The sequence below is a fragment of the Hyperolius riggenbachi genome, chromosome 1 (assembly GCF_040937935.1).
Source record: "Hyperolius riggenbachi isolate aHypRig1 chromosome 1, aHypRig1.pri, whole genome shotgun sequence".
NCBI lineage: Eukaryota > Metazoa > Chordata > Amphibia > Anura > Hyperoliidae > Hyperolius > Hyperolius riggenbachi.
This window is the reverse complement of record NC_090646.1, coordinates 387,329,100-387,355,245: the sequence shown is the minus strand read 5'-3', so window position 1 is coordinate 387,355,245 and position 26,146 is coordinate 387,329,100. Positions and strand designations below refer to the sequence as shown.

The window sequence follows — 26,146 nt, the reverse complement described above, 5'->3', positions numbered from 1 at the left end:
TACAGTTGGGGACTGTATGGCACTATTCTGCTTTTTATCAAAGCAGAAAAGATCCTGAAATATGGAGTGCCAAAGAAATGCTGCCCCACGTCTCAAGTAGAAGGAAGAAAAAATAATTCTGATATACTAGAAATAGAACCTTGGAACATTTAGAAAAAGGATGTATGGTGAGATTCTGGTAGGTGAGCATAGAGCGTATTATTAGCAACAATATATGCAGTGATGTACTGTAGCAAGCTCACTTCTGCCATAATTCAGAGGAACCAGAGCAACACAGTATAAATGGCATCAAACTGCCATAAAAACTGCGAGAGCTCCATAGGTACTAGCATGAAAAAAAAAAAAAATACACAGTTATGCTTAGGGCTGGTTTACACTGCATGCTGAAAAGCTGATTACTTTTAACTGATCAGTTGTTCTGCAGTAGTGCATTGTAAAAAGGCTTTCCGTTAAAATGTGTCGATGTGAAATAACCCTATTTCCTTCACCTGCGCTGCACATCAGTTGTCTGTTCAGTCATAACTGGCAGAAACTGAATCAGTCTGGAGACACACCAGAGTGTTTTTCGGATCCTTTTCGTTTATAAAAAAAAAAAAAAAACGCACCCTTTGACTTGCATGTTAATCGAGAACACGGCTATTTTACAGTGATTGCAATGCAAATCAATGGAAGCTTTTTTTTTTTTTTTTTTTTTTTTACAAATGGACTCCGTGGTGTGACAGGGCACTCAGTGTGAACCAATCCTAAACTCTAAGGATGTTAAAGCAAAAGCCCATATTTATACTTGATTGTACATAAACAGCAATGATTAAATCAATCATATATATCAAAATGTCGCTATTACTATAATGTGATCTTCCAAGAAAAAAGGCAACAGGGAATGCAGGCATTTATGATTTTCTTAATTTCATATTAGGCATGTATACACTTCATTTTCACCATGAGTGGTACAATGAGTGCGTTATTAAAAACAAAATATCACTGCAAGTTACATTTGCAGAACCCTGAGAAGCAAACATTTATATCTTCCATGAAACAAACAATGTTCGGTATGGGGAAATAATTATCAAACACTCACTACATACAAATGGGGCAAAGTTGATATACACAGAGTAACCCAGCTACTTGCAATGACTTTGGGGACATATTCGCCCATATAATCTATAAATAAAGATCTATACCTTTTTTCTAAATTTAAGTAGTATTAAAAAGATGGAGGTAAGTTTCTAATAACAACACTACACAATGAAGTCTAATAATAGTCAGAAAAGCCATTACCTAGTGACAAAAAGCAAAGTCCAATAATAATTTCTTTGCTGGTCATTACTCCACTAATCAGCCTGTGTAGGACACTATTGTCACTGACAAAAGTGATCAGGGCTTCTGCAAACTTGGCATAGCAGGAAATGTTCACAGGAGCACAGCGATGGAAGAATGGAATAGGTGCACTGGTGACACAAGGAGAAAAAAAAAAACAAAAAAAGGAAAATAAATTACTCCTACCGAAATATAAAATGAAAAAAATGTAACATCAACAAACAAAATGGAAAGGAGAATGGACGCCACAGTTCTGATTGTAAATTATCAAGGTATAGTGGGTGATCGTCTACATATTTTTAAAAAAAAAGCCATAATGAATGAGTAGGGTGAAGGAACATAGTGAGCAGTGGTTGATAATGTCATCAATGAGGGTGATGGATGTGACAGCCAAACCTAAGAGTTGCATCAAATTTGGGGAAAATGAGAATTCAAAGCAACCAGAATGTACCCACAAGGTCGGTGCTTTGATCTAGTATTAAATGAATAAAGAAAAATTATGATATTGGTACCATATATTGACCTTTTCATCCTTGTTGTGTTGGCAAGATCTTGTATAGCACACTTACCTTATGTATACTGAAATACCATGTTCCTTGTAGATATAAGATTTGTAATAAAAATGTTAATGTAGCTTTAAAGTCATTGGCCCATATGCAATTCACTTTTTCACTTGAGTTTTCTCCTGGGAGATAATTTTTCATCTTCTATTTAGACTCATTTTTCAGCACTTTGCAACTGAAAAACTACCAAAAAGAAGGTTAAAATGTGCTATCAAAATTATTTTAAGTATTTTCTTGCTTTCTGGTGGTGTAAAAAAACATTTTATTGACACGTTTGAAAATATCACCTAGTAGAAAATTCAGGAGAAAAAAGTAAATTGCATATGGACCATTATGTGCATAAGCTGTACTCTCAGACTCTCACTGTGAACACTCAACAGGACCTTGATGCAAGTCCATGCTTGTAATGAACATTTGTCTATTTTGTGATCCAAAACCAGAAATACCAAAGGATTCAACTGAGAGTAGAATGTTTTAGAACTTAAGCAGTGCCTCTCCGTAATGTTTGAGTAGCAACTACAGCACACAGATTTAAGTGCTACAAATTCAAAGTGCCTGTTGGGTTTAAATTTCATTGTCTAATATTACCAAGGACGCACCTTTACCAGGAGAATTCTATTCAAAGAATCTGGTTTGCAATCAAAAATATGTAAATTGTATTTTGTAAATTGTCTGAATTCTAATACTTTTTTTTTTTCCAATACCTTTATAACCCAAGATGTTGAGTGCTCAGGGTTAAACCCTTTCGTTCCTCAGGTGCCATTTTTGTTGGCCAAATTCGTTTTTGAATGGTTAACTTTACAAATAATGAATGTTATATTAAATTCCAACCGCTTTTCTCCTTCTACACCATTTCAGAACCACTTTAGGGCTCTTTAACCCTACATAATGTAAATTATGTCTGCAGTTACACTACATGCGATTTTGATGCAATTTTACATGCAATTCCAATTTTTGATGCCTTTGAGGGCTTGTTTCCACTATCGCGAATCCGCATGCGTCCAACGCATGCGGATTCGCACATGGAATGCAAGTGGATGGGCCTGTTTCCACTGCTGCATTGGTGATGTGCGTTTTTTTCAGCGGTGAAAAAACCAGGGCTGTGGAGTCGGAGTCGTGGAGTCGGAGTCGGGCAATTTTGGGTGCCTGGAGTCGGAGTCGGAAAAAAATGCACCGACTCCGACTCCTAATGAATTTGTAACTGTAATTAAAATAGAAAATATGATAAAATGTTCTATTTCTCAGATAATAGTCATTAAAAATAATGTATATATACACAGTATATATACAGTAATAGCTGTGCTTAGTCCACAAAAATGAAATAAACCAATCAAAATTAGTTACTTGTGCTGCTTCAAAAAAAAAGCAGTCCCCGTATTTTTAAGGACAGATATACATATCTGATTGTGACTGTATATATGATGTGTACACAGGAACCTCTTATATATACTAAATAACATCTATGCTGTAAGAATAAAGCCTGATGTGTAGCTGTGTCACTAATAGAGATGGTCAACGAGATGGAAATAATTCTGCATTGATGCTGATTTATGCAAATGTATGCACTCCCTTTGCTGATGAAATCAAATAATTTGATATGTTATTAAAATTTTGGTTTGGTGACTACAAATTAAAGGGTAACTGAGACGGATGAAAAGTAAAGCTTTATACATACCTGGGGCTTCCTCCAGCCCCCTTCAGGCTAATCAGTCCCTCACTGTCCTCCACCACCCGGATCTTCTGCTATGAGTCCTGGTAATTCAGCCAGTCAGCGCTGTCCGGCCGCATGCCGCTCCCACGGCCAGGAACATTCTGCACCTGCGCAATACTGCTGCACAGGTGTAGTATGCTCCTGGCGGCGGAGTGTGTGCATGCGCACTACGCCTGACTGGCTCAAGTACCTGGACTCATAGCAGAAGATCCAGGTGGTGGAGGAGGACAACGAGGGACTGATTATCCTGAAGGCGGCTGGAGGAAGCCCCAGGTATGTATAAAACTTTAATTTCATCTGTCTCAGGTTTACTTTGTTACACAGTAGTACTATACTCTACATATGCACTCCCCACAGAGCTGCAGGGAATCCACTGAGAATGCTGTGCACATTGAACACAGAGGTGTTGTCTGTTTACAATCTCCTCATTCCCCTGCAGAGTACCTGCACATCATGCTTACATGTACCCACACTTACATTGCCTAGGGCCTGATAGATGTTCTTTGTTCCGGTTTGTACCTTTTACAAGTACTCTTACCAAGGACTAGTTTTAGTCTAAAGGGAATAAATATAGTAGTCTACATATCCTTCTCACTTCAGTTGTTTTGTAAAATTCCTAAGCGTTGGCAGTTAAGAGACGAATTTCATGTTACATACTTTTAATCAACAAAATTGTAATATGCAAATTAGAGGAGTCGGAGTCGTGGAGTCGGAGTCGGAGTCGGTGGAATCCTAAACTGAGGAGTCGGAGTCGGTGGATTTTTGGACCGACTCCACAGCCCTGGAAAAAACGCACAAAAGAGCCAACGATTTCGCCTGAGAGTGGAATGCATGCGAATCGCATGCAATGTATTTAATAGGAAAATCGCATGCGTTTTCCCCATGCGTTTTTTGCCGCGAATTCGCATGATAATTCGCATAGGTACGATGTAAATTCACACAGGCAATGACATGGTTAAAATCGCATATACCCTCACCTATGCGAATTCGCATGCGAATTCGCGGCAAAAAACGCATGGGGAATCGCATCCGCATGCTATTTTATCAGCGGTGGAATCCAGGCGATTCCGCACCGCAACAGTGGAAACGAGCCCTAAATAAAAAAATAAAAGGGGGGGGGGGGGGTGTTGGGCATTTTTCTTTTTGTGTTGCTAGCATCCAGTGAAAATCACAAATCTCAATCGGAAATCTGAATTGCTATTTGCAATGCAGAAAAGAATCCTTAAAGTTAAAATGTAAACAGAAAAAATGTCCACAACAGTTATATTTTCAGCAAGTTCTAATACAGACCCATAAACCATACAAACAAAATGTCTCACTCAACAATTAAAGGAATACTATTGAAATATACATAGTTTTGTGTTAACATTGCAATGGGTGTAAAAGTAATATAAATGAAGGACTCTGTATATATTTTTGTGCTGTAGTGCATTTTATATACTTGGTACCTTTAAGTCAGTGTCCCCTGAGAACACTGACGGTGTCGGGACAGTGGAATAGTCCATCTTTGTGGGGGAGGCCTTTGATATAATCATGTGGCGTCATGGTCCTGGCTCCCCTAGTCACTACCACCCCCTCCCTTCACCCGAACACACAGATGTATGAGGGAACTTCTCTCCTATTATACCGCCCTCTCCCCTCCCCAACGTGAGTTTTAACTCACATGGCCGCTGCAGTAATTGCTGTGGTGCCCCTCTCTCTCGCTTCAGTCCTGCACATCTGTCACTGGGTTTCTTTGCACACGCTGTATCTGCTGCATCATTGGGGAGTTTTGCAGAACAAGCAGAACAATTTAAAAATGCAGAAAAAAAATAAAAATGCAGGAAAATAAGGAAAACACTGGTCAATGGTGAGGCCATTGAAATACATTAGCTGTGTGATGACCACAAAATCACAATTCTGTAAGATGTACGCAACTTCCAATAAGTGTGAACAACCTCTCATACAATTTGTCTCTAAAAATCAATGGGAACAGCTAAAAAAATGCTATCCATTCTTTTGTAATATGCAACCAATTTTTTTTATTTGATAATTCAAGTATTATAAGCTTTATTTTTTATTTTTTTATTATTTTATTTATTATTATAAGCTTCTATAGTGCATGGCTAGCACTGGAGGTACCAAAAAACAGCCATTTATGAGGTTAACCTATTGTACCAAAAAAAAAAAAAAAACAACAACAAAAAAAATACATTAATGTGTTTATTCTGCTGTGACATAATTTAAACAGAAAAAGCCTTGTTGGGTTGCTCGTTAGTCTTGTGGGGTTTTGGGTCATTCACAAAAAAAAAAAAAAAAAAAAAAAGTAGCTGTTGATGGTGACCAGAGGGGCTCTGATTAGTTTAAGGAAGAACAATACACTATATATACACACACAATATGTAATACACTGGAAGCTGTTCCAACATGGTAGTAAATATCTTATTCTCTAGTGACCTTAGCCCATTTGATAATGGGCTAGGTCTGTCACCACTCATATCACCGCGCATGCGCCCGCCCCTCCTTGCCCCGACCTCCCCTGCAAGCTGTGCCTCATTCTCCAGCTCTCCTCAGCGTCTCTGTGTCCCTCCCTGCACATGCGCACAACACCAAAAACACACACACACACACACACACACACACACACACACACACACACACACACACACACACACACACACACACACACACACACACACACACACACACACACACACACACACACACACCTGGGAGGCAGAGACACTTGAGAATTATTACTGAGGATTCAATGTCAATGGAGTCCATCCTAGTTGTGAGTAGACAGGAGGAACTGATTTGTCCAGAATATTGATGTGGACCGTGATGCTCTTCCTCTCTAGGTGCAGTGTTCCATTTTAAAAGTACTACGCTGGAGAACACGGGAGAGAATGGATCAGTGCAGAATGCACTACTGCACACAGGAGAACAGATACATGGGCCTGGACTTAAGGGACACTGTAAGGGGGGGGGGGGGGGGGGGGGGGGGGGGGAAGTCGGGGGAAAATGAGTTGAACTTACCCGGGGCTTCTAATGGTCCCCCGCAGACATCCTGTGCCCGCGCAGCCACTCACCGATGCTCCGGCCCCACTTCCAGTTCACTTCTGGCATTTCAGACTTTAAAGCCAATGGGTACCGGTTTTAAAAACAAAAAGTCAGATACTCACCTAAGGAGAGGGAAGGCTCGGTCCTAATGAGCCTTCCCTCTCCTCTCCCGGTGCCCTCGGTGCTGCGCTGGCTCCCCCGTTCGCGTCCGCCGCCGCAGGGACTTCGGAGGTCTTCGGGAGCACTTGTGCTTCCGAAGACGGGCCGCTCCATACTACGTACGCGCAAACGCGTCATAGAGGGCGCTCGCGCATGCGTAGTATGGAGCAGCCGCGTCATCGGGAGCCCGAGTGCTCCCGAAGCCTTCCGAAAGCTCCCTTTGGCATGCGGAAGTGGCAGTATTTGACCGAACTGGTCGAATACTGCCACGGGGGATCCTGCGCGGGACCGGGCACCGGGAGAGGAGAGGGAAGGCTCATTAGGACCGAGCCTTCCCTCTCCTTAGGTGAGTATCTGACTTTTTGTTTTTAAAACCGGTAAACATTCACTTTAAAGTCTGAAAACCACTGCGCCTGCGTTGCAGTATCCTCGATCCCGCTGATGTCACCAGGAACAAACTGCGCAGGCCCAGTATGGTCTGTGCAGTACGCTCCTGGTGACATCAGCGGGATTGAGGACATGGCAACACAGGCGCAGTGGTTTTTAGACTTTAAAGTCTGAAATGCCAGAAGAGAACTGGAGGCGGGGCCGGAGCATCGGTAAGTGGCTGCGTGGGCACAGGATGTCTGCGGGGCAACTCATTTTCCCCCGACCCCCCTACAGTGTCCCTTTAAGTGAAGGGCAGCCACTTATGCCAGCAGTAGCCACTATACCAGCAGCAGTCACCACTATGGCAGCAGCAGCAGTCACTCATTAGCAGATGCCGCTATGCTAGAAGTGGCCACTCACTAGCAGCAACCACTGAAGGGGACATGCTGATTGCACATATGGCATATTGTTTAATTCTTGTGGAAATGTCCCCTGAACCTAGAGACAATCAGAAAAAAAAAATGTTTAATTTTGCTAGTTCAGCCCCCTAGCTAACTCAAGACCGTGTGATATGGCCCTTGGTTAAAACAGTTTGGACACCCCGATGGAGAAGCACACAATTAACTTGATCAGAAGATCATTTGTGATGCTCTGCTTTCTTATGGTCACTTCCTGCTTTAGTCAAGACAAGCAATCCCATCTCTCTCCAGGAGTTCTGCTACATATGAGCAACTCTAGTGACTAGCTGCACAATACTTTATAAATGGTGCCAAACAAATTTCTGAAATAGATTATATGTTGCCATTACTGTTATGTAATGCTGGGTTTACAGTGGTCAGCTGCATAACGCACGCGTTATAATGACTGAACTGTAAAGGAGACTGGATGTAGACTTTAATCCAAATAATGCATGCAGTGAGTTAGAATACCGTGATCAGTTACATGCAAGCACTGTGAACAGGCTCAAAGCATTGTATGGACAGTGAATGGACATGTAAAATTATTCTGCAACACAACTGAGCACTGTGAAATAGCCCTAAAGTGTAATACTCACCTCACGACCCAGAAAGATGGATCCCAGGGACATTCCACGACGAGTGCAAATGAGAATTTAATCGATCGCGGTACTTTGCACTGGAGTCAATAGGATTTTAGAGATCCGATCCGTCAGGAAAACTGACATGTTTTGCACTAGTCTATGTCCTCATGGGTTATTCTCAGGGTTTTCTTTGTTTTCATAAGCCTTTCCTAAATGGCAGTTGCTAAATCTAACTGCCACAATAGTAAGATACCAGCCAGCCTCTCTAATCATTATTTTACTATTTCACATGAATTCATTCAACATATTAACCTAGCAAATCTCATTCTGTGTTTTTAAAGCATGTAATGAATACCACCATCTTCTGTAGGCACATTTTGTATATGAAGGATAGTAAATTTCTAGAAAAAGTAGCACCAACTAGTTCTTCTGTGGACTCCTTCACTGCAAAACCCACAACATACAAACTACATAACATTCAGTTAAATATTTAGCAATATTTTATTAGCTAGATTTATAGCTCATCCTCCTAGATTGCTCATTCTATAGAAAGCTTTCAGTTTTCATACAGATCACTGAACCAACCAAGCAAAGAGGCACTGTGCAGGCAGCTGAATTCCCAGAAAAAAACCTATGGGAAAATAGAAAACTATAAATACTTTTCCTCCTTTGCACAGAAAATATAAAACTCAATGATGTATTCACAGAGCGTGTGCACAGAAAGTCAGGTCATCCTTGTAGGTATGGCAACACCATGGTAAAGAAATTGCACAACAGAGATGTTTCAATTGGGTACTAATTATTCTGGCTTGCATGCAAATTTAATGGAAATTAGATGCAGCTTGGAAATGGGCCAAACAAAAACATCAGGAAGTACATACGATTGGTTCAATTCTAACTTGGATACAATTTGCATAAAACATACAAGCATGCCGAAATTATTTGTATCCCACGGACCATCTCTGCTGCACAATGTACCATGGAATTTGAACCCAATAAGGGAGGTTTGTTATAGTGTGCTTCAAACACAAAAGTATACAGACCGGGCAAATTCTCGTTCACTGGTATGTATTCTCCAAGGAATACGGCCTTTAAATCAGTGACATCAATACAAGCGCTATACCAGCGCGAAACGGCTGTTGTGCCTATCCTGCTTCCCCCTGCTACCCACCTGCGAACATGGTTTACCAAATTAAATTTATGAACTAAAATGTATTGAGGTCACTGATCTAATGCTTATATTCCTTGGGGAATAAATACCAGTGACCAAAACAGTGCTTAGACTGCTGTATTTTTTATTTGATGGATTTCATGTTTCTTCACTCATCCTAAACCATAAGCTGAGCACGTCTTCCTGGAGCCCCAGCCTAAGGCAAAGACAGGCGAGAGCTGCAAATAGTTTGCTGTATGGTGGTTTACCCTTATTGCATGGTGCCGAGCAACACTACAGGTACTTGTTTCTGTAATAGTGTGCCGTTAGGGGGTGGGTTGGGGTGACCGTTATTTACCTATTGTAGGCTGCTCCTCTGCCATCTTCTCCACAGAGAGCCTGCACTGTACTGCATTTTCAGCTGAAGTCATGCTTGTGCCTTCTGCAATACATGGCGGGAGATGTAGTACATGGATGCGAGTACAGGACACATCCATGGACTACATCTCCCAGCATGTATTGCAGCAGCCACAAACATTCAAATACAGAAGGCTCTAAGGGTCTATTTGAGACACACATACAGTTACTATATGATATCGTTTTTCAGGGGTAATAACATTTCATCTTCCCAGCAGTTGCATATTTAGGGCTAGCAATTCCTGAGAATTATATGCTCTCTATAATATATGCTCTTTCAAGCCAAACATCCTGCAACAGGAACACACTTGTGTTTTGCATGTAAGAAATAATGTAACTCTGGCATTTTTAATTTTATTTTATACCATCATTACCGAAGTGCACTTAATAATTTAATATCTACACCAGGGCTTCCCAACACTGTACTCAAGTACTACCAACAGAGTATATTTTGAAGAAAGCCACAAACATTCACAGGTGAGGTAATACAAGTATCAGCAGTGCCAATTAACTATCACTATGGGTTTCCACGAAATATGCATGGTTGGTGGTACTTGAGGACTGGGTTAATAAGCCCTGGTCTACAGTAGCCTCGGTCACGGGACCAGCCAATGAAATATCTATGATTAAAATGGCAAAAAAAGAAAATGCTGAACTCTGGAGATGAAGCCAGAAGTGGCACTTTACAGAACATTTGTTGGATTGTCAACATATCTGTTGGCGAAAAAAGTACTCATTTAGCACATGATGTTTTTTGTTCCCTATCATATGAACTGTGATGCCTGGCTTTACTTCATAACAATGGTAAGCCATGTATGAAATCAGATTTAAAGTCTCAGTCCAATTATCATTCTAAGCTGGCATGTATAGATAACAGTTGTTCCTGGACCATACACTGCCCCTATTACCCCGCTGGGCACCAGAGTGATTATTCTTCAAATCTTGATTAGATGAGGAAAAACTAGGCAAGAAAAAAAAACAATGTGCATAACTTGCGTATCTTGCACATTTTTAGTAACCAGATAAATATCTTGCCATTTTACAAACTACAATATACTTTACTAATTCAATATTATGCAGCCAGCATGCCATCTATATTCATTTTATTTCATTCAGATATTTGTCTTTCTATAAACTGGTTCTCAGCCATTGGTTCTCTCGGTTGTGCTCATCTGTAAATGTTAAGTGCCTCAGAAGAGCACTCTATCATCCATTTGCCTCACAACGATGAGCTGAAATCATATTAACAGAGAAAGAACTATGATGCTTGCCACGGCTGAACTTTAGCTTGTTTAAAATCATGCTGGAAGCTCAAACAGAGCAATCAAGGTGGCTAAATGAGTCTTTTGATGTCATGGCCTGTGTCTATAAATGAAAAATGTTACCCAAACACTTCTATTTACAGTGTCAGAAACCATTTCATTCATGCTAAATAAAACTGTGGCTCTGGTTAAGGTCTCAGTGCAGCTTTTATTTCATTTTGTAAAACCACAAAAGAGACGGCACACCACTGGCTGCAACAAACTTGTTGTATTATCGAACAAGTGCACTTGTTCGATAATACAACAAGTTTGTTGCAGCCAGTGGTGTGCCGTCTCTTTTGTGGTTTTGGAGTTTCCAGTAGCCGTGGGAGCAATCCGGCTGAGACAAGGCACCGGCAGGTATTCAGGATTCACACCTGATACACCTATCCTCCGTGCACCAGTTGATGCGTTTATTTCATTTTGTGCCTGCAGACAGTTGGGGTTAAGTCTGTCTATTGACCTCCTTTGTGAGGGCCAAGGTTCTACCTTTTGATAACATGAGGCTTCAAAGCGATTATTAATGGATAAAGAACAAAAAACTGTTTTACATCAACCATGGAAAAATGCAATATTTCTTTAGGCCAAAGTGCACCTATACAGTCGAACGCAACAAAAATTGTGATGCTCGCCTGACTTGCAAAAAAAACCCTATAGAGTAATGTGGTCAGTTATAGCTTGAGATTCAGATAATTAACCAGAGACCATAAAGACACAGATATGGCCTTAGTTCATTTGAAATTTCTGAGTGAAGAATATAAACTGATCCCCGTCCCTTATGCCACAGATGCGTACCTACAATGATGTGCAGAACAGCGTGGTACCATTAAATATTACCCAATGGATCGGTGCATCCACAGAGACAAAAGGTTGGCGACTACCGTATTTGATGGTCAGCTTATCTCAACACACTGGTTTAAAAGGAGGAAACAGGAAAAAAGGGCACATATGCCTAATGGACAAAAAGGGTGCACCATAAGCTGCAATGCAAAATATCGGCTATTGGGCACCAGAGAAGAAATTAGGGTGCCCGTAAAATAGCGGTTACCAGGATCGTGATATCAAAACTTTTCGTTTACAGAATAAGGTTTATGACAAATATAGTTTACAAATTCGTTTTTACTTTCGGTTTAACTTATTTTATAGTTTTTATATTTCGCTTTCAGAATTGTAATCAGCAAATTTTCATTTTCACTTATTTTATAGTGTTACAATTCATTTTCATAAGTATAATGCTTAAATATATATCTTTCAAGCTTATTGTATTACAAATATATCGCTTTTGGTATTAACCTTGTTTTCAGAATTGCTGTATATACTCGACTAGAAGTCTAAAAATTTAGTGTAGAGGTCGACTCATACACGAGTCACAAGGAACACTGTTTAATTTGTGTACTATTTGTGACATTTCCATTTGCAGCAATTTACTCAGTGATAAGTGACACTTAATGAAGGAAATGCCAAGAAAACACAGATCTGAACGTCCAGGCCACAATTATAGAGGAAATTGGTGGCAGGAAATTTCGTGCTGCAGGATGGGGAGTGAATAATTGGTGCACTTGGGGGCCTGGAGGAGTTATTGGCTGTATTTGACCTCCTTGGTGGTAATCCCGAACTGAGTTCAGGGTAAGCCGCCGCGGAGGATTTCTCAGGCCCTGGTGGGCCGATTTACATACTTTTTTTTGTCACACGCAGCTAGCACTTTGCTAGCTGCGTGTACTACCCGATCGCCGCCGCTCTGCGCCGATTCTCCGCTACTCGCCGCGCTGCCCCCCCCCCAGACCCCTTGCGCAGCCTGGACAATCACCGCCAGACTACGCTAAGGGGTGGATCGGGACTCCCCCCAAACGCCATGACGTGGATGACGTCGATGATGTCATCCTGATCGTCGCCATGGCAACGAGGGAAGCCAAACAGGAAATCCCGTTCCGAACGGGATTTCCTGAGTGCTTTGATCGCCGGAGGCGATCGGAAGGGGTGTGGGGATGCCGCTGCACAGCAGCTATCATGTAGCTAGCGCTAGGCTAGCTACACAATTAAAAAAAAAATAATTTAAAGTGCTGCGCCACCCCCCTGGCGATTTTATTGTAATGCCAGGGGGGTTAAGGGACATGAGGCGTTAATGGCTGCAATACTGTATGCAGTGCAGTCATTAATGCCTCCTGGGCCCCAAGTGCAGCCATCAACTTTGCTGAGTAGACTTGTACTTGAATTAATTAAAAAAAATCCAGCTTAAGAGGGTCAAATATAGGATTCGACTTATACACAAGGTCAACTTACATTCGAGGATATATGGTAATTCCGTAAATTATAGTTTTCAGATTATTTTACTAATATATTGCTTTTAATATTACCGTTATTTTAAGATTTTTAATGCGTATGTGATTGTAAGGCTATTTACTCTATTATAAATATATAACTTTTTCTATTTATAATATTTTTAATCCGTACCTTATTGTACGGCTATTTATTCTATTAAAAATATATAAATTATTCTACTCATGCTATTTGTAGTGAAGTATTTTACAGTATCAAATATATTATTGTTTCTATGTGTGTAGTGGGGATGGTTAGGGTTAGGCACCACCAGAGGGATGGCTAGGTTAGGCGTGGTTAAGGTTAGGAACCACCAGGGGGGTGGTTAGGGTTAGGCACAACCAGGTGGGTGGTTAGCGTTAGGCACCACCGGGGGAGCAGGGAGTTAGGCACTACTAGGGGGGTTTTAAGGTTAAGCACCACCAGGGGGGGGGTTGTAGTGGGTTTTAGGGTTAGGCACCACCATGGGGGTTTAGGGGTAGGCACTACCAAGGGGGGGGGTCTAGGAGTTAGGGATAGGTACAGGGAGGGTTCTGTGTGAGAGTATGGTTAGGTATAGTTCCAGTACAATATTTGTAATATTTACAATTTATTAAACTATGCTTATTAATTACCCGCAAGAGGAGGGGGGGGGGGTATAGGGGTTAGGTATAGGGTGAGTTCTGTGTGAGAATACAGTTAGGTATAGTTGCAGTAAAATACAAGTGTAAATATTGTTTTTGTTATAGACGGTATTCTGCCATTTCATTACCGTTAATTCAACATATTTAGCACTCGATTTTCATTTATAATACACAAAAGAAAAATATTGTTTTAGATAAAATTGTTTCATTTTGTCTATATCCTGCGCCCTTTTTGCATGTACGCTAAAAGGAACCCAAGCTGAGAGACATATGAAGGCTGCCATATTTATTTCCTTTAAATGACACCAGTTGCCTGCCAGTCCTGCTGATCTTTCTGGTTAGTAGTGTCTGACTCACACACCTGAAGCAAGCATGCAGCTAAACTTCTCAGATTTTCAGAAACATCTGATCTGCATGCTTGTTCAGGGGCTGTGGCCAAAAGTATTAGCGGTAGAGGATCAGCAGGATGCCAAGCAATTTGCAATGCTTAAAAGAAAATAAATATGTCAGTCTCCATATGTCTTTGACCTCGGGTTTCCTTTAAAAAAATAAAAATAAGGGCTGCGCTAAACTGGGCCGTTTCCTGTGAGAATGCATTTAAACCTTTTTTAGTTTCTGTAAGATTACTGAAATTTTTTTTTGATGGAAAATGGTCAAGGAGAATTATTGATTGAAAATAACAAAAGAAAAATAAGTTAACTAGGAATTCTAACTTCTTGCTTAAAAAAAAAATGTATTGAATATTTTGAGAACACAGGCTGCTTCCAGTACCCGAATAACAGCTGGAGACCAACACAGCCTAGATGCTCTGTATTTCCACCCAGTCAGGGAGCAGTCATTTAAAGACACTGGCCTCAATTCACTAAGATCATGCTGGAGATAATAAGGCAAGAGAAAACTTACCTCCACTAGTAAGAGAGTTATCTTATCTCTTCATTCCTTACGTTACCTCTTCTGTAGTTAATTTACCTCCTCTGTAGTTAAGTTACCTCCTCTGTAGTTATTTTCACATGCAGTTAATGAACAGCCTGTCTTTAACTCTGGAGTTATTTTAAGGATTAAAGAGTTAACTTAAAGACAGAAGAGTTAACTTTAGGTTTGCCTGAGGTAAAATGTTTCCTGAATACTACATGCCTTATCACCATGGTAACAACTCTAGAAGAGTTATTAAAGACAGGAGATAAGATTAGTGAATTGAGGCCAATATCCGCTTCTGTCGAAAAAACAGCAATCCCTGTGGGTTGTCCTATGCATTGCAAAGAGTTGTTGGCAAACAGTATTTCAGGTTTTTTGGTGTTTTTTTTATACACATACAAAATGCAACTATTCCATGGTGACAAAATGCAACTATTCCATGGTGTTCCCTAAAGATCTAAACCTTAATTCAGTCTTGCATATTAAGGGGAATATACCTGTATAATTTGTAGTGCACAAACATGAGTAAAATCTGCACGTTCAACAAACGTGTGAGGTCACGGTTAGAGCTCAGTAAGGCCAAATAAAGGCAACCTACTTTTAGGGTTCTGGCGTCTAATATAGTTGCCCCATACAAAACTTCCACATTGGTTTCGATACCCAAAGGATCACCACATATTGCGATAAATTAGAAAAAAAATAATTTTGCTAAACATTTTGTTCAAAGTCAATTCATAAAGGTTGTTAACATATGGAAAACTAACAATGACTGACTTTTGAGGTAAATACCTCATAAATGTCAATACACAAAGAATTTTACATGCAGTTAACCTGTTGCTGTCTGCCTCATGCCAACTGGCATGAAAGTGGCGGCTCCCCAGGACCGCCTAGCAGCAATTGGCGTAAAGTCCTGGGGGCGGAGATTGCAGGGGATCAAGTGCCAATGCGCACGCATCCTCGCTTGAGTGACGGAGTTTCTTTCTATGGCAGCGCTGTGCTGGGGACAGCGTGTCACTCGGCTGTCCCTGGAGAGGCACAAGAGCGATCCGCTCTCATAGACAAACGAAAGGGAGAGAAGGGACACAACTGGCTGCAAAACCGTTGCTGTGCATTTAGGTTACATATACCTGTGTGTGTGTGTGTGTGTGTGTGTGTGTGTGTGTGTGTGTGTGTGTGTGTGTGTGTGTGTGTGTGTGTGTGTGTGTGTGTGTGTGTGTGTGTGTGTGTGTGTTGGGGGCGGGGGGGGGGGGGCCTTAAAGCTGCAGTGGCCTGAATTGCAAAAAATAGCCTGGTCACTAGGGGGGTGTAAGCCTATGGTCCTGAGCAGATTAACCAAGTGAGAGGTCCAGTATTTATCTATAGCATGGAGCTGTTGGTAACTAACAAACAGCCATTCTGTAAGGTTATAGAAGGCAGGAAAGGAAGGAAGGAGCAAAGAAAAGGTGAAAACTAAATTAAAACTGTTCAGAAAAATAAGAACGTTAATAAAAACATCTCCTTAATTTCATAATGTGTTATAATTAAAAATGGTTATCCAGATGTTAATGATTTTGAGCTGATACAAATTCTTAAGTTAAGTAAACTGCAAGCCCAAGCTGCATTAAATTGTCAGTACTGTACAATGAAAAATTCTATATGCATCACATCTTTCATCCATTTTCCCTGCACTGCAATTATACATCAAATACTGCATGATTCCTTAAAAAAAAAAAAAATACTGAATTAAATGGTCAGAAACTTTTCAGGAAATTACCAAAATATTATGGCACATGTGAAAATCTTCGTGAATACTCAAAAATATTTTTTACCAGATAAAGTAAAATTACTGAACATTATTTTTTTTTTCACAGTAGTTAAAAGTTGAATTGTAAATACAGTAATCGTTAGACTAAGTCAGAGACCCTTACTCCAGTGAAGCTTGAAATCACTGGCTGAAATTCCACAACTTACCTTACGGGCACTGGAAGATTTGGACACAAAGATGCTGCTGAACTACTACTGTACTCACTAGGAGATAGTGCATAATCACAGAGGTAAGACCCTGGAGGAGAGAAGAACAAGCAGTAAAAAAATCAATATCATGGGATAGTAACAGTATTGAAGGTTAAAAATGATTCATACCTGGCCGAGAAAAGCAAAGTCTGAATCATACGCACCCAAAAACTGTACACGGCACTACTTCAGTAACACACAAGGTTTGTATTACATATAAGCTGATAAATAAGTTGCAACAAAATTTATTGCAAATTGTAAGCAGCCTGGACTAGGACCAATGAGATGCATTTCCTGACAATTTTTCATGCAAGACATTTATACACACGTGTGTGTGTGTGTGTGTGTGTGTGTGTGTGTGAGTGTGTGTAGCCCGATTGTTCCTGAAGAAGGGCGGCCCTGTACTGCGCCTGCACAAGCACGCTCTCTTGCACGCTCACCCTATGCAGTATGGAGCCGCACGTCTTTGGGAGGACACGGCTACCGAAGACTTCCAAATACCCTTTTGGTGGGGGATTGGGGGAGCCAGCACAGGATAGAGGCCACCGAGAGAGGAGACGGAAGGCTCTATATGACTCCGAGCCCTCCCTCTCAAGTATTTGCTTCATTTTTTTTTAAATGCGATTCCCATTCACTTTAAGAATGGAGCAAAACATATAATGTACAAAACATTTTTTAAACAATGGCAGTGTAATTTGTATTGTGCTACTTTCTGAGGGTCGGGGTGCAGTTGTAGGCAGTGTCCCTGGTTGGTGAGAGTACTTGGGGTGCTGTCTGTGCTGAACGCCTTGCTTTTCTTGTAAGCTTGCTTCAAAGTCACTATTGGCATGTTCCCAAATCACTGGGTCATTTGTAAACATAGGTTAGGAGGTGACGAGAGACAGCATCTCTGCTAACCTTTTGCAATGTGTGGAACTGATGTCTCTCTTAAAGAGAACCAGAGACGAAGCACCCTCATGTATTTTACCATATAGATCAATGGGAACATGACAGTAAACACCTACCCTGCTCTTTGTTTCATTCTTCTCTGCTAAATCTGCCTTTTATCAGTCCTGATAAGAATCCCCGACTGAGCATTCAGTCTAACTTTTCCCAGAATGATTATAGCTGAGTCAGTCTTCTGTGATGTCTTTTCAAGCCCAAGTCTGCCCCCTTGTGGCTCTGCATTCCTGCTATTCTCAAAGCAGCAAAGCAGAGCCACAAGGAGGCAGGCTTGGGCTTGAAAAGACTTCACAGAAGACTGACTCAGCTATAATCATAGCAAGGAAATGAACAGCGCTAATTAAAAACAGGCAAGTGCCTACCTGCAAAAGAGTGCAAGCCCCACTTGTGGGATATAATACACACCGAGCATACACATGACCTGTCTACCACTGGAGGATGTTGGTTTCCTGTAACAGCTTGCATGCAACCTATTAAGTACTCGTCCCTCCCACTGTGAAGAAGTCAATCCTCCATGGGAGGGGCCTAACACTAACTAAATCCTAACCTATGTATATGCATAGCCTGGGTGCAGCTAATCAAGTAAAATCGAAAATTGAAAATTGCGCAAAAGGTGGATCAGCGCAACACCAGGCCGCCTCCGAATGGCCTCCATCAGCGATGTGCTGAGCTTTTGTAGTTCCTGGGGGGCTCAAAAAAAAAGAAAAAAAAACTTTCGGAGGCGGCCTGGTTCTAAACCTGGTGCGTCTACGGTCCAGGGGCATCTTGTGGATGTTCTCACCCCAAGTTGGCGCTTTATAAATACAATAAATAATAATAACAATACAATTATTATTGCCCTCTTGAACTTCTTGTGTCCCCCTTGAACCTCCCTGTATCCCCTTCCTATCCCCCTTGTGTCTTCCTGTGTCCCCATCTGACCCCCTGTAGCCTCCTCAGTTTGTGCCCGTGTCCTCTGCTTGTCCCCGTGTCCTCAGCTTGCCAACCCCCCCCCCCCCCCCCCCCATGTGCTATGCTTGTCCCTCTGTGTCCTCAGCTTGTCTCGCTGTATCCTCAGCTTGCCCCCCTATGTGCTATGCTTGTTCCTCTGTGTCTTCTGCTTGTCCCCCTGTGTCCTCTGCTTGTCCCCCCCCCCCCGCAGTGTGATTAGCAGCATCCGTATAATCCGATTGCCCCCACTGTGTAGTTAGTGGCAGCCATGTATAACGCGCTGCTCAGAGACCTCTCCTATCCATCATTCTTCCCCCTAGTGCCGGCCACCTGTAATGCCGCAACATGAAAAGCCAGCACTAGGGGAAGAATGACGGATAGGAGAGGTCTCTGAGCAGCGCAGACTTTTAGGATCGGGTGAGACATAGTTACTTGGGTTGAAAAAAGGACATACGACCATCGAGTTCAACCAGAGATGGCCACTAATTACACAGCGGGAGACAATGCAATATGCTGATGCGGCGAATATACTGCGGGGACTATCAGGATATACAAGGCTGCCACTAACTTCAAAGAGGGCGCCTAATTGGATTTACTGATACCGCTACTTACACTGCGGGGGGCGGTTACATATGGCTGCCACTAACTACACAGCGCTGGGGAGATCAGATTATACATACTGCCGTTAATTACAGGAGAGGGGGCAGGCGGAGTAAAACAGAATGACAAAGAGTGGAAGTAGGGACTGCACAGGGAGTCCCCGACATTGCGGCGATTCGTATCGGCGGGCATTTGTAAGTCGGGGACTCCCTATATTTGGAACATAAGACGCAGTGACTCCCCCCCCCCCCCCACACACACACACACTTTTGGGGGAGAAAAAGTGAGTCTTATAGTCCGAAAAATACGGTAATCAGTAGTAGTGGGTTTTTCTGATAAGTTTTTATGGGAATGGAATGGTGAAGGTGTAGGGCAAGTGCGGGCATTGTGTTCCCTGTAAAAGCAGGAACGCAATGGAACAGGAAAGTCGCGCTATGCATTATCCGTGCATTGCATCGCACACAGTGAAGCATATAAACAATGAAAAGTATGCTTTACCGTCACTGTTAACGCAGTTTGTGGTAATGCACTGCATGCAGTGCATTGGAATGCCACACGCTGTTAAACTGCACCGGCTAAACTGTGAAAACCGTATAGGTGGTAATTGCAGTTCAACAGTTCACGTTACAATTCACCTTGTCGGCTCCAGCGCAGGCGCAGTATCGGCTCTCCGCTTGGAGATAGGCGGAAATAGCCGATCGCTGTCGGCCTGCTCTACTGCGCCTGCGTAGTAGAGCAGACCCGACAGAGATCGACCATTTCCGCCTATTTCCGAGCAGAGAGCCGCAACAGTGCCCCCGCTGGAGCCAGAAAAGGTAAATATTGCACAACCTGAAAAATTGTCAGCTGTCCGTTCCGTGGGCTGCAGCAAGACTGCCGTGGGACACAGGAGGACAGGGGAAGCCTCATTAGGATCCAGAGCCTTCCCCCTACCGAGGCGAGTACCCTCCAGGTGAATTTTTTTTGTTGATTCTCTTTAAACAAGGAACTACTAAACTCAGACGGTATAATACGCAAGTACCCAATTTTCTAATCTAGGAAAAATCAGCTGTTTTCAGCCTGACATTGTGTGCCCAGCATACGGTAGCCAATTGTTGTTTTCTACAACAGTTTTTCTCACCATTATTTCAGCCTGTATCCCTTTATGAAAGGAGGTGTAAACCATTACTATACCAATGTGTAAACATACAGATTATTTTTTTTTTAAATATAGTAGTGATCATTTTTAAATTGTATCATTACCATTATTGTCTGAATGATAGAAGATCAATTACCCCCCCCCCCCCCCGGCCCCAACCCCCCTCCAGCTTGACAGTAGTAACCCCTGGCCCCAGCAAGGAACAGACACCATGCACTGAGAGCCTAGGCTCTGGAAACCTTTTCTCTTCAAACAGAATTTTATTACCGGCATGTTCTTATAAGCCACCTCAAAACTTCAGATCAAGCTGCAGTGTCTTAATAATCTGCATTATAGTCATCCTCTTTCTAATTTGGCATTTTCATTAGCTTATATCTAATGTGACAAAACATGCAAGTGGCAGCTTCCTGTGCACATAAAACACTACAAGGACTCTTTTATGGCCCACTGACAATGGAGATGAATCCATTAAGTTCTTTATTACTGTACAGATGTAAAAATCCTGATGGAGAAAGGGTAGAGAATGACAGTCATGGGAACAATTGACCTCTGGAACAATTCTGGCGTTGCTTGCAAGGAAGAATTTGTTCCAATTTACTGTATTTAACAGAAAAAGGTGAGTCTTACTATTCCACAAAATATCTCAAGAAATTGGCTGTGATGGGTTTATTATAGCTGACAAATTACATATAATACTAGCAGATATGGAGAAATAAATGTTATAAATATCAACAAGGTAACTAAAACTTGTATGAATTAATTACTTCTAACTCCCCAAAAACCAGTATATGCAAATCGCTCTAAAATGAGAGAAAATCCATTTATGTATACACACAAATGCATAGAAATATTCTATACATAAATGGATTGAAAAAAGACAAACTTACTTGTGGTAACGTCTTTTCCAGGAGTCGGAAGGACAGCAACCCTGGGACTGGTCTCCCTCCATTACCAATTGGACAGGACGCTAGTTAAAACACTTAGCATAATTAGATAAAGCAGGCATAGCATATATAAGGCAGCATTCCCTTACTCTCCTCAGTAATAAAAAAAGACTCCACACAGAATAATTTACAAGACATCCGGGTGGGTAGTTAGGGTGCTGTCCTACCGACTACTGGAAAAGACGTTACCACAAGTAAGTTTGTCTTTCCAGGACGTCTCAGGACAGCAACCCTGAGAAGATAAACAAGATATAATTAGGGAGGGATTACAGCCTGCAACACTAAAACAAAAGATAAGTCAGAGTTAAGGTGTGTACACACGCACTACTATAGAGGACGACGGGTCCGTCAGACCCTCCCGCTGGGCGGGCTTTCTCCCGACAGTAGTGCGTGTGTACAGTCTGTCAGACAGACTGTACACACGCACTACTGTCGGGAGACCACCCGCCCAGCGGGAGGGTCTGACGGACCCGTCGTTCTCTATAGTAGTGCGTGTGTACGCACCTTACGAGGTTAAATCAAGTCTATAATGTTTAACAAAAGTATTGTGGCTTGACCAGGTTTTCGCTTTACAGATTTGCTCGATAGTAGCTCCTGCTCTCTCTGCCCAGGAAGTAGAAACTGCTCTGGTTGAATGAGCCTTCACCGGTCCTGATAACTGCTTGCCCTGGTGCAAGTAAGAAAGCAATGGCTTGTCTAATCCATCTTGCTATGATTGCTTTAGAGGCCTGCTTTCCACGACATGTTCCAACAAACAAAGCATTGGACTTCCTCCAAGCTTTGGATCGCTGAAGATATTCCATAAGACACCTTCTCACATCTAAACAGTGCGATTTTTCCTGTTTTTGATTTGATGGATTATTGCAAAAAGTTGGTAAAAAGATCTTCTGAGATCTATGGAATTTGGATACAATGTTAGGTAGGAAAGAGATGTCTAAGCGAAGAGTAATTCCATCCTCAGAAATGACAAATTAGGGCTCATTGATTGATAGTGCTTGTAATTCTCCCACCCTTCTAGCCGAAGTTATTGCCAGAAGTAAGGCAGTTTTAACCTGCTGGGCGTTCTGATTCCCGCAGCCATGGGAGGGTTTTTTTTCGCCCGACTTTTTTTTTTTTAATATCATGTAGCTAGCCTAGCGCTAGCTAGCGCAGCCTGGCGGCGATTGGGCAGGCTGTGCATGGGGTCTGCGGGTGGGGGGGGTGGGATTGTTTTGCGTTAAGTAGCGGCGGATCGGCGGCGAGCGGGTAGGACACGCAGCAAGCAAAGTGTTTGCTGCGCGTTTTACAGAAAATGTTTTATTCAAATTCGGCCCAGCGGGGCCTGAGCGGTGCCCTCTAGCGTCTCTGGACGAGCTCAGCTCGTCCAGAACACTAGGGAGGTTAAGGGTAAGATGTTTTTCTGAAATATCAGAGATATGCTCGAAAGGAGGCTCACATAAAGCTTTCAACACTGTGTTTAAGTCCCATGTTGGTACCTTTATGTGTACTGTAGGTCTTAGTCTCTTTAGTGCTCTGAAGAAATGAACATCATATTCTTCTTCAGCCATCCTTCTTTCTAGAAAAAAACTAATTGCTGAAGTCTGAACTTTCAGAGTACTTGCGCTGAGACCTTTTTGGAACCCATCCTGTAAAAATTCAAGCACTGAGGTAGAGAGAGCTGGGTGTTTGGAGTTTAGCCAACACCAGTTGTTGTAGATGTTCCAGGCTTAAGTAGGCTGAAGGATTGAAGGGCTTCCCAAACCGCTTGTAGTTCTCTGTAATTTGAGGATCTTTCGGACCCTGAGCTGGTAACTGTCCCAGGTAAGCTACCCATCCCCAAGAGCTTGCATCTGTTGTGATTACTGTCTGTTGAGAAAATTCCCAGAGATTTCCTGTCCACCGATGATCGCAATCTAGCCACCATCTAGAGATTGTTTGACACTCCAGGGAATTACTACTCTCTTGTCCAAGGAGGTTTGTCGTTTGCCTCATTTTGATAGGATCCAATTTTGCAAAGTCCTGGAGTGGCGCTGACCCCCACTGTATTGCAGGAAAGGATGCTGCCAGGGTACCCAATAGAGCCATCGCTTTCCTCAGAGATATGGTGATTGAGCTCTCTCCTTGCAACACCACAGCAAACCTCAGGTACCGCTAAGAGCTTAAAATGTATTGGCAGATGTAGATAGGCGAGTTTTAGATCCAGTGATGCTAGAAAACAATTTCCTTAAAGAAGATTCAGGACTGAGCGGATGTTGTCCATCCGAAATTTTCTGTACCGGACAGCTTTGTTTAGTCGTTTTAAGTTTAGGATGAATCTGTAGTTTCCTTGAGGTCTTTTCACCAGAAATACTGGGGAGTAGAAACCCTGTCTTTTCAGACACTATGGAAAATAATTAAGGAATTCTTCTCTAGGGACTCCAGATGCAATTTAAAGTTTGGTTAACTGATTTACAAACACAAAGGATACCAGAACTGACATGTGGCATAATGAGATAGACATGGGTATGTACAGTGCCTAGCACACAAATAACTATGCTGTGTTCCTTTTTTTCTTTCTCTGCCTGAAAGAGGTAAATATCAGGTATGTAAGTGGCTGACTCAGTCCTGACTCAGACAGGAAGTGACTACAGTGTGACCTTCACTGATAAGAAATTCCAACTATAAAACACTTTCCTAGAAGAAAATGGCTTCTGAGAGCAAGAAAGATATAAAAAAGGGGGAAATTCTTATCAGTGAGGGTCACACTGTAGTCACTTCCTGTCTGAGTCAGGACTGAGTCAGCCACTTACATACCTGATATTTACCTCTTTCAGGCAGAGAAAGAAAAAAAGGAACACAGCATAGTTATTTGTGTGCTAGGCACTGTACATACCCATGTCTATCTCATTATGCCACATGTCAGTTGTGGTATCCTTTAAGCAATCTGGAGACTGCTGTAGAAGCTATAGAGGGTTTGAAATTTAACGTGATAGCTTCCCATCCCCGTCTTAATATATTGTCCATCTTTTTATCTATGGGATCTTTCAGGTTGCCGAAGTCTTCAAACTGAAGCTCAGACTTTCTGGAAACCCTGGATAAAGCTGGATCCAGTTTAGGAGAATGTCCTAAGAATTTTTGATTCTCAGGACTATATGGATATCACTTTGATAAAGATTTAGGCCAGAACGCCATTCTTTCTGGATTATCCCATTCCTTTTGATAATCTCTTTTAAACTGGAATGAACTGGAATAAATGCTGTTTGAGGGTCAGAAAGACTTTCATACATCTGGTCAAGAGGTGTTAAAGTATTTTGTTCTTTAGTAATGCCCATAGCACTATGCATAGCTTCAATTAACTCTTTCATAAAGTCAGTAGTAAAAAGCAAATTTTTGCGGTTTAACACTTTTATCCTCGGATGCGTCTACTTCAGATTGAGGCAATTCTTCCAATGAAGAAATATCTATTTCACCCTCAGACATTTCAGACTTTTCTGAAACCACCTCAACCCTCCTTCTCTTGGGTGGTCTATCAGGTGATTGGGAAGTACCAGCAATAGGTGCATCAGAGGATAGGGTTATAGCAGGGGTAGCCGAGGGCACGGCAGGTGAAATGGCAGATCTTTTAATTTCCTGTATTGCAGAGGACATCTCTGACCTCATCCATCCCATTAGATCTTTCAGCAAAGTAGGTGATTCATCTTTAACTACTTTTTCAGTGCAGGATCGACAAAGGTGTTTAGCTGAATCAGGCATACGATTACTACACATTGCACATTTCCTTGATTTAGACACAGCTTTTCCTTCAGAAGAGGCTGTAGATTTTTAAAGAGACTCCGTAACAAAAATTGCATCCTGTTTTTTATCATCCTACATGTTCCAAAAGCTATTCTAATGTGTTCTGGCTAACTGCAGCACTTTCTACTATGACAGTCTCTGTAATAAATCAATGTATCTTTTCCCTGTCAGACTTGTCGGCCTGTGTCTGGAAGGCTGCCAAGTTCTTCAGTGTTGTGGTTCTGCTATGAACTCACCCTTTCTGGCCCCTCTATGCACACTGCCTGTGTGTTATTTAGATAAGAGAGAAGAGAGAAGCTGCTCTAATCAGCTGGATAAATCGTCCTCTGAGCTGGCTGGGCTTTCACAAACTGAGGAATTACAAACAAGGGCAAAGCTGTTTGCAAGAAGAAAAGAGCAGCCTGAAACTTCAGTGCATGGGGGAAAGAAACACACAAATGATCTCTTGAGATTCAAAAGGAATGCTGTATACAGCCTGCTTATGTATGGATGTATTTTCTATGTGTGGACATGCTGTACATCAACCTACTTCCTGTTTTGGTGGCCATTTTGTTTGTTTACAAACAAACTTTTTAAAACTGTTTTTAACCACTTTTAATGCGGCGAGGAGCGGCGAAATTGGGACAGAGGGTAATAGGAGATGTCCCCTAACGCACTGGTATGTTTACTTTTGAGCGATTTTAACAATACAGATTCTCTTTAAGGCTTATCAGGCTTATCACACTTGGCAGATTTTTCCTGTTTGCCATGCTTGGAATCCATCTTTACATTTTTAGGCTGTAAATAAGCAGACAAAGAATATAGCTAAAAGCCTGATAACCCTCAAAATCAAAGCAGGTATAAAGTCATAGAATTGTCAAAATGACACATACCAGAGAGTGAGTGGAGCTTGTCTCCTCAGAGCCCTGGGAGCAACAGCCTGCGG

General features: G+C 41.9%; 1 protein-coding gene across 1 annotated transcript in view; it reads right to left on the bottom strand.

The window, feature by feature from the left end:
• SLC44A1 (solute carrier family 44 member 1) overlaps positions 1-26,146 on the bottom strand; it is a 188,756-nt gene that overhangs the window by 82,090 nt on the left and 80,520 nt on the right. Inside the window, exons 5-6 of the mRNA XM_068234429.1 lie at positions 16,873-16,963; positions 1,279-1,448 (exon numbers count right to left, since the gene is read on the bottom strand). Coding sequence (XP_068090530.1) covers positions 1,279-1,448; positions 16,873-16,963 — 261 coding nt within the window. The remainder of the gene's footprint in view (positions 1-1,278; positions 1,449-16,872; positions 16,964-26,146) is intronic.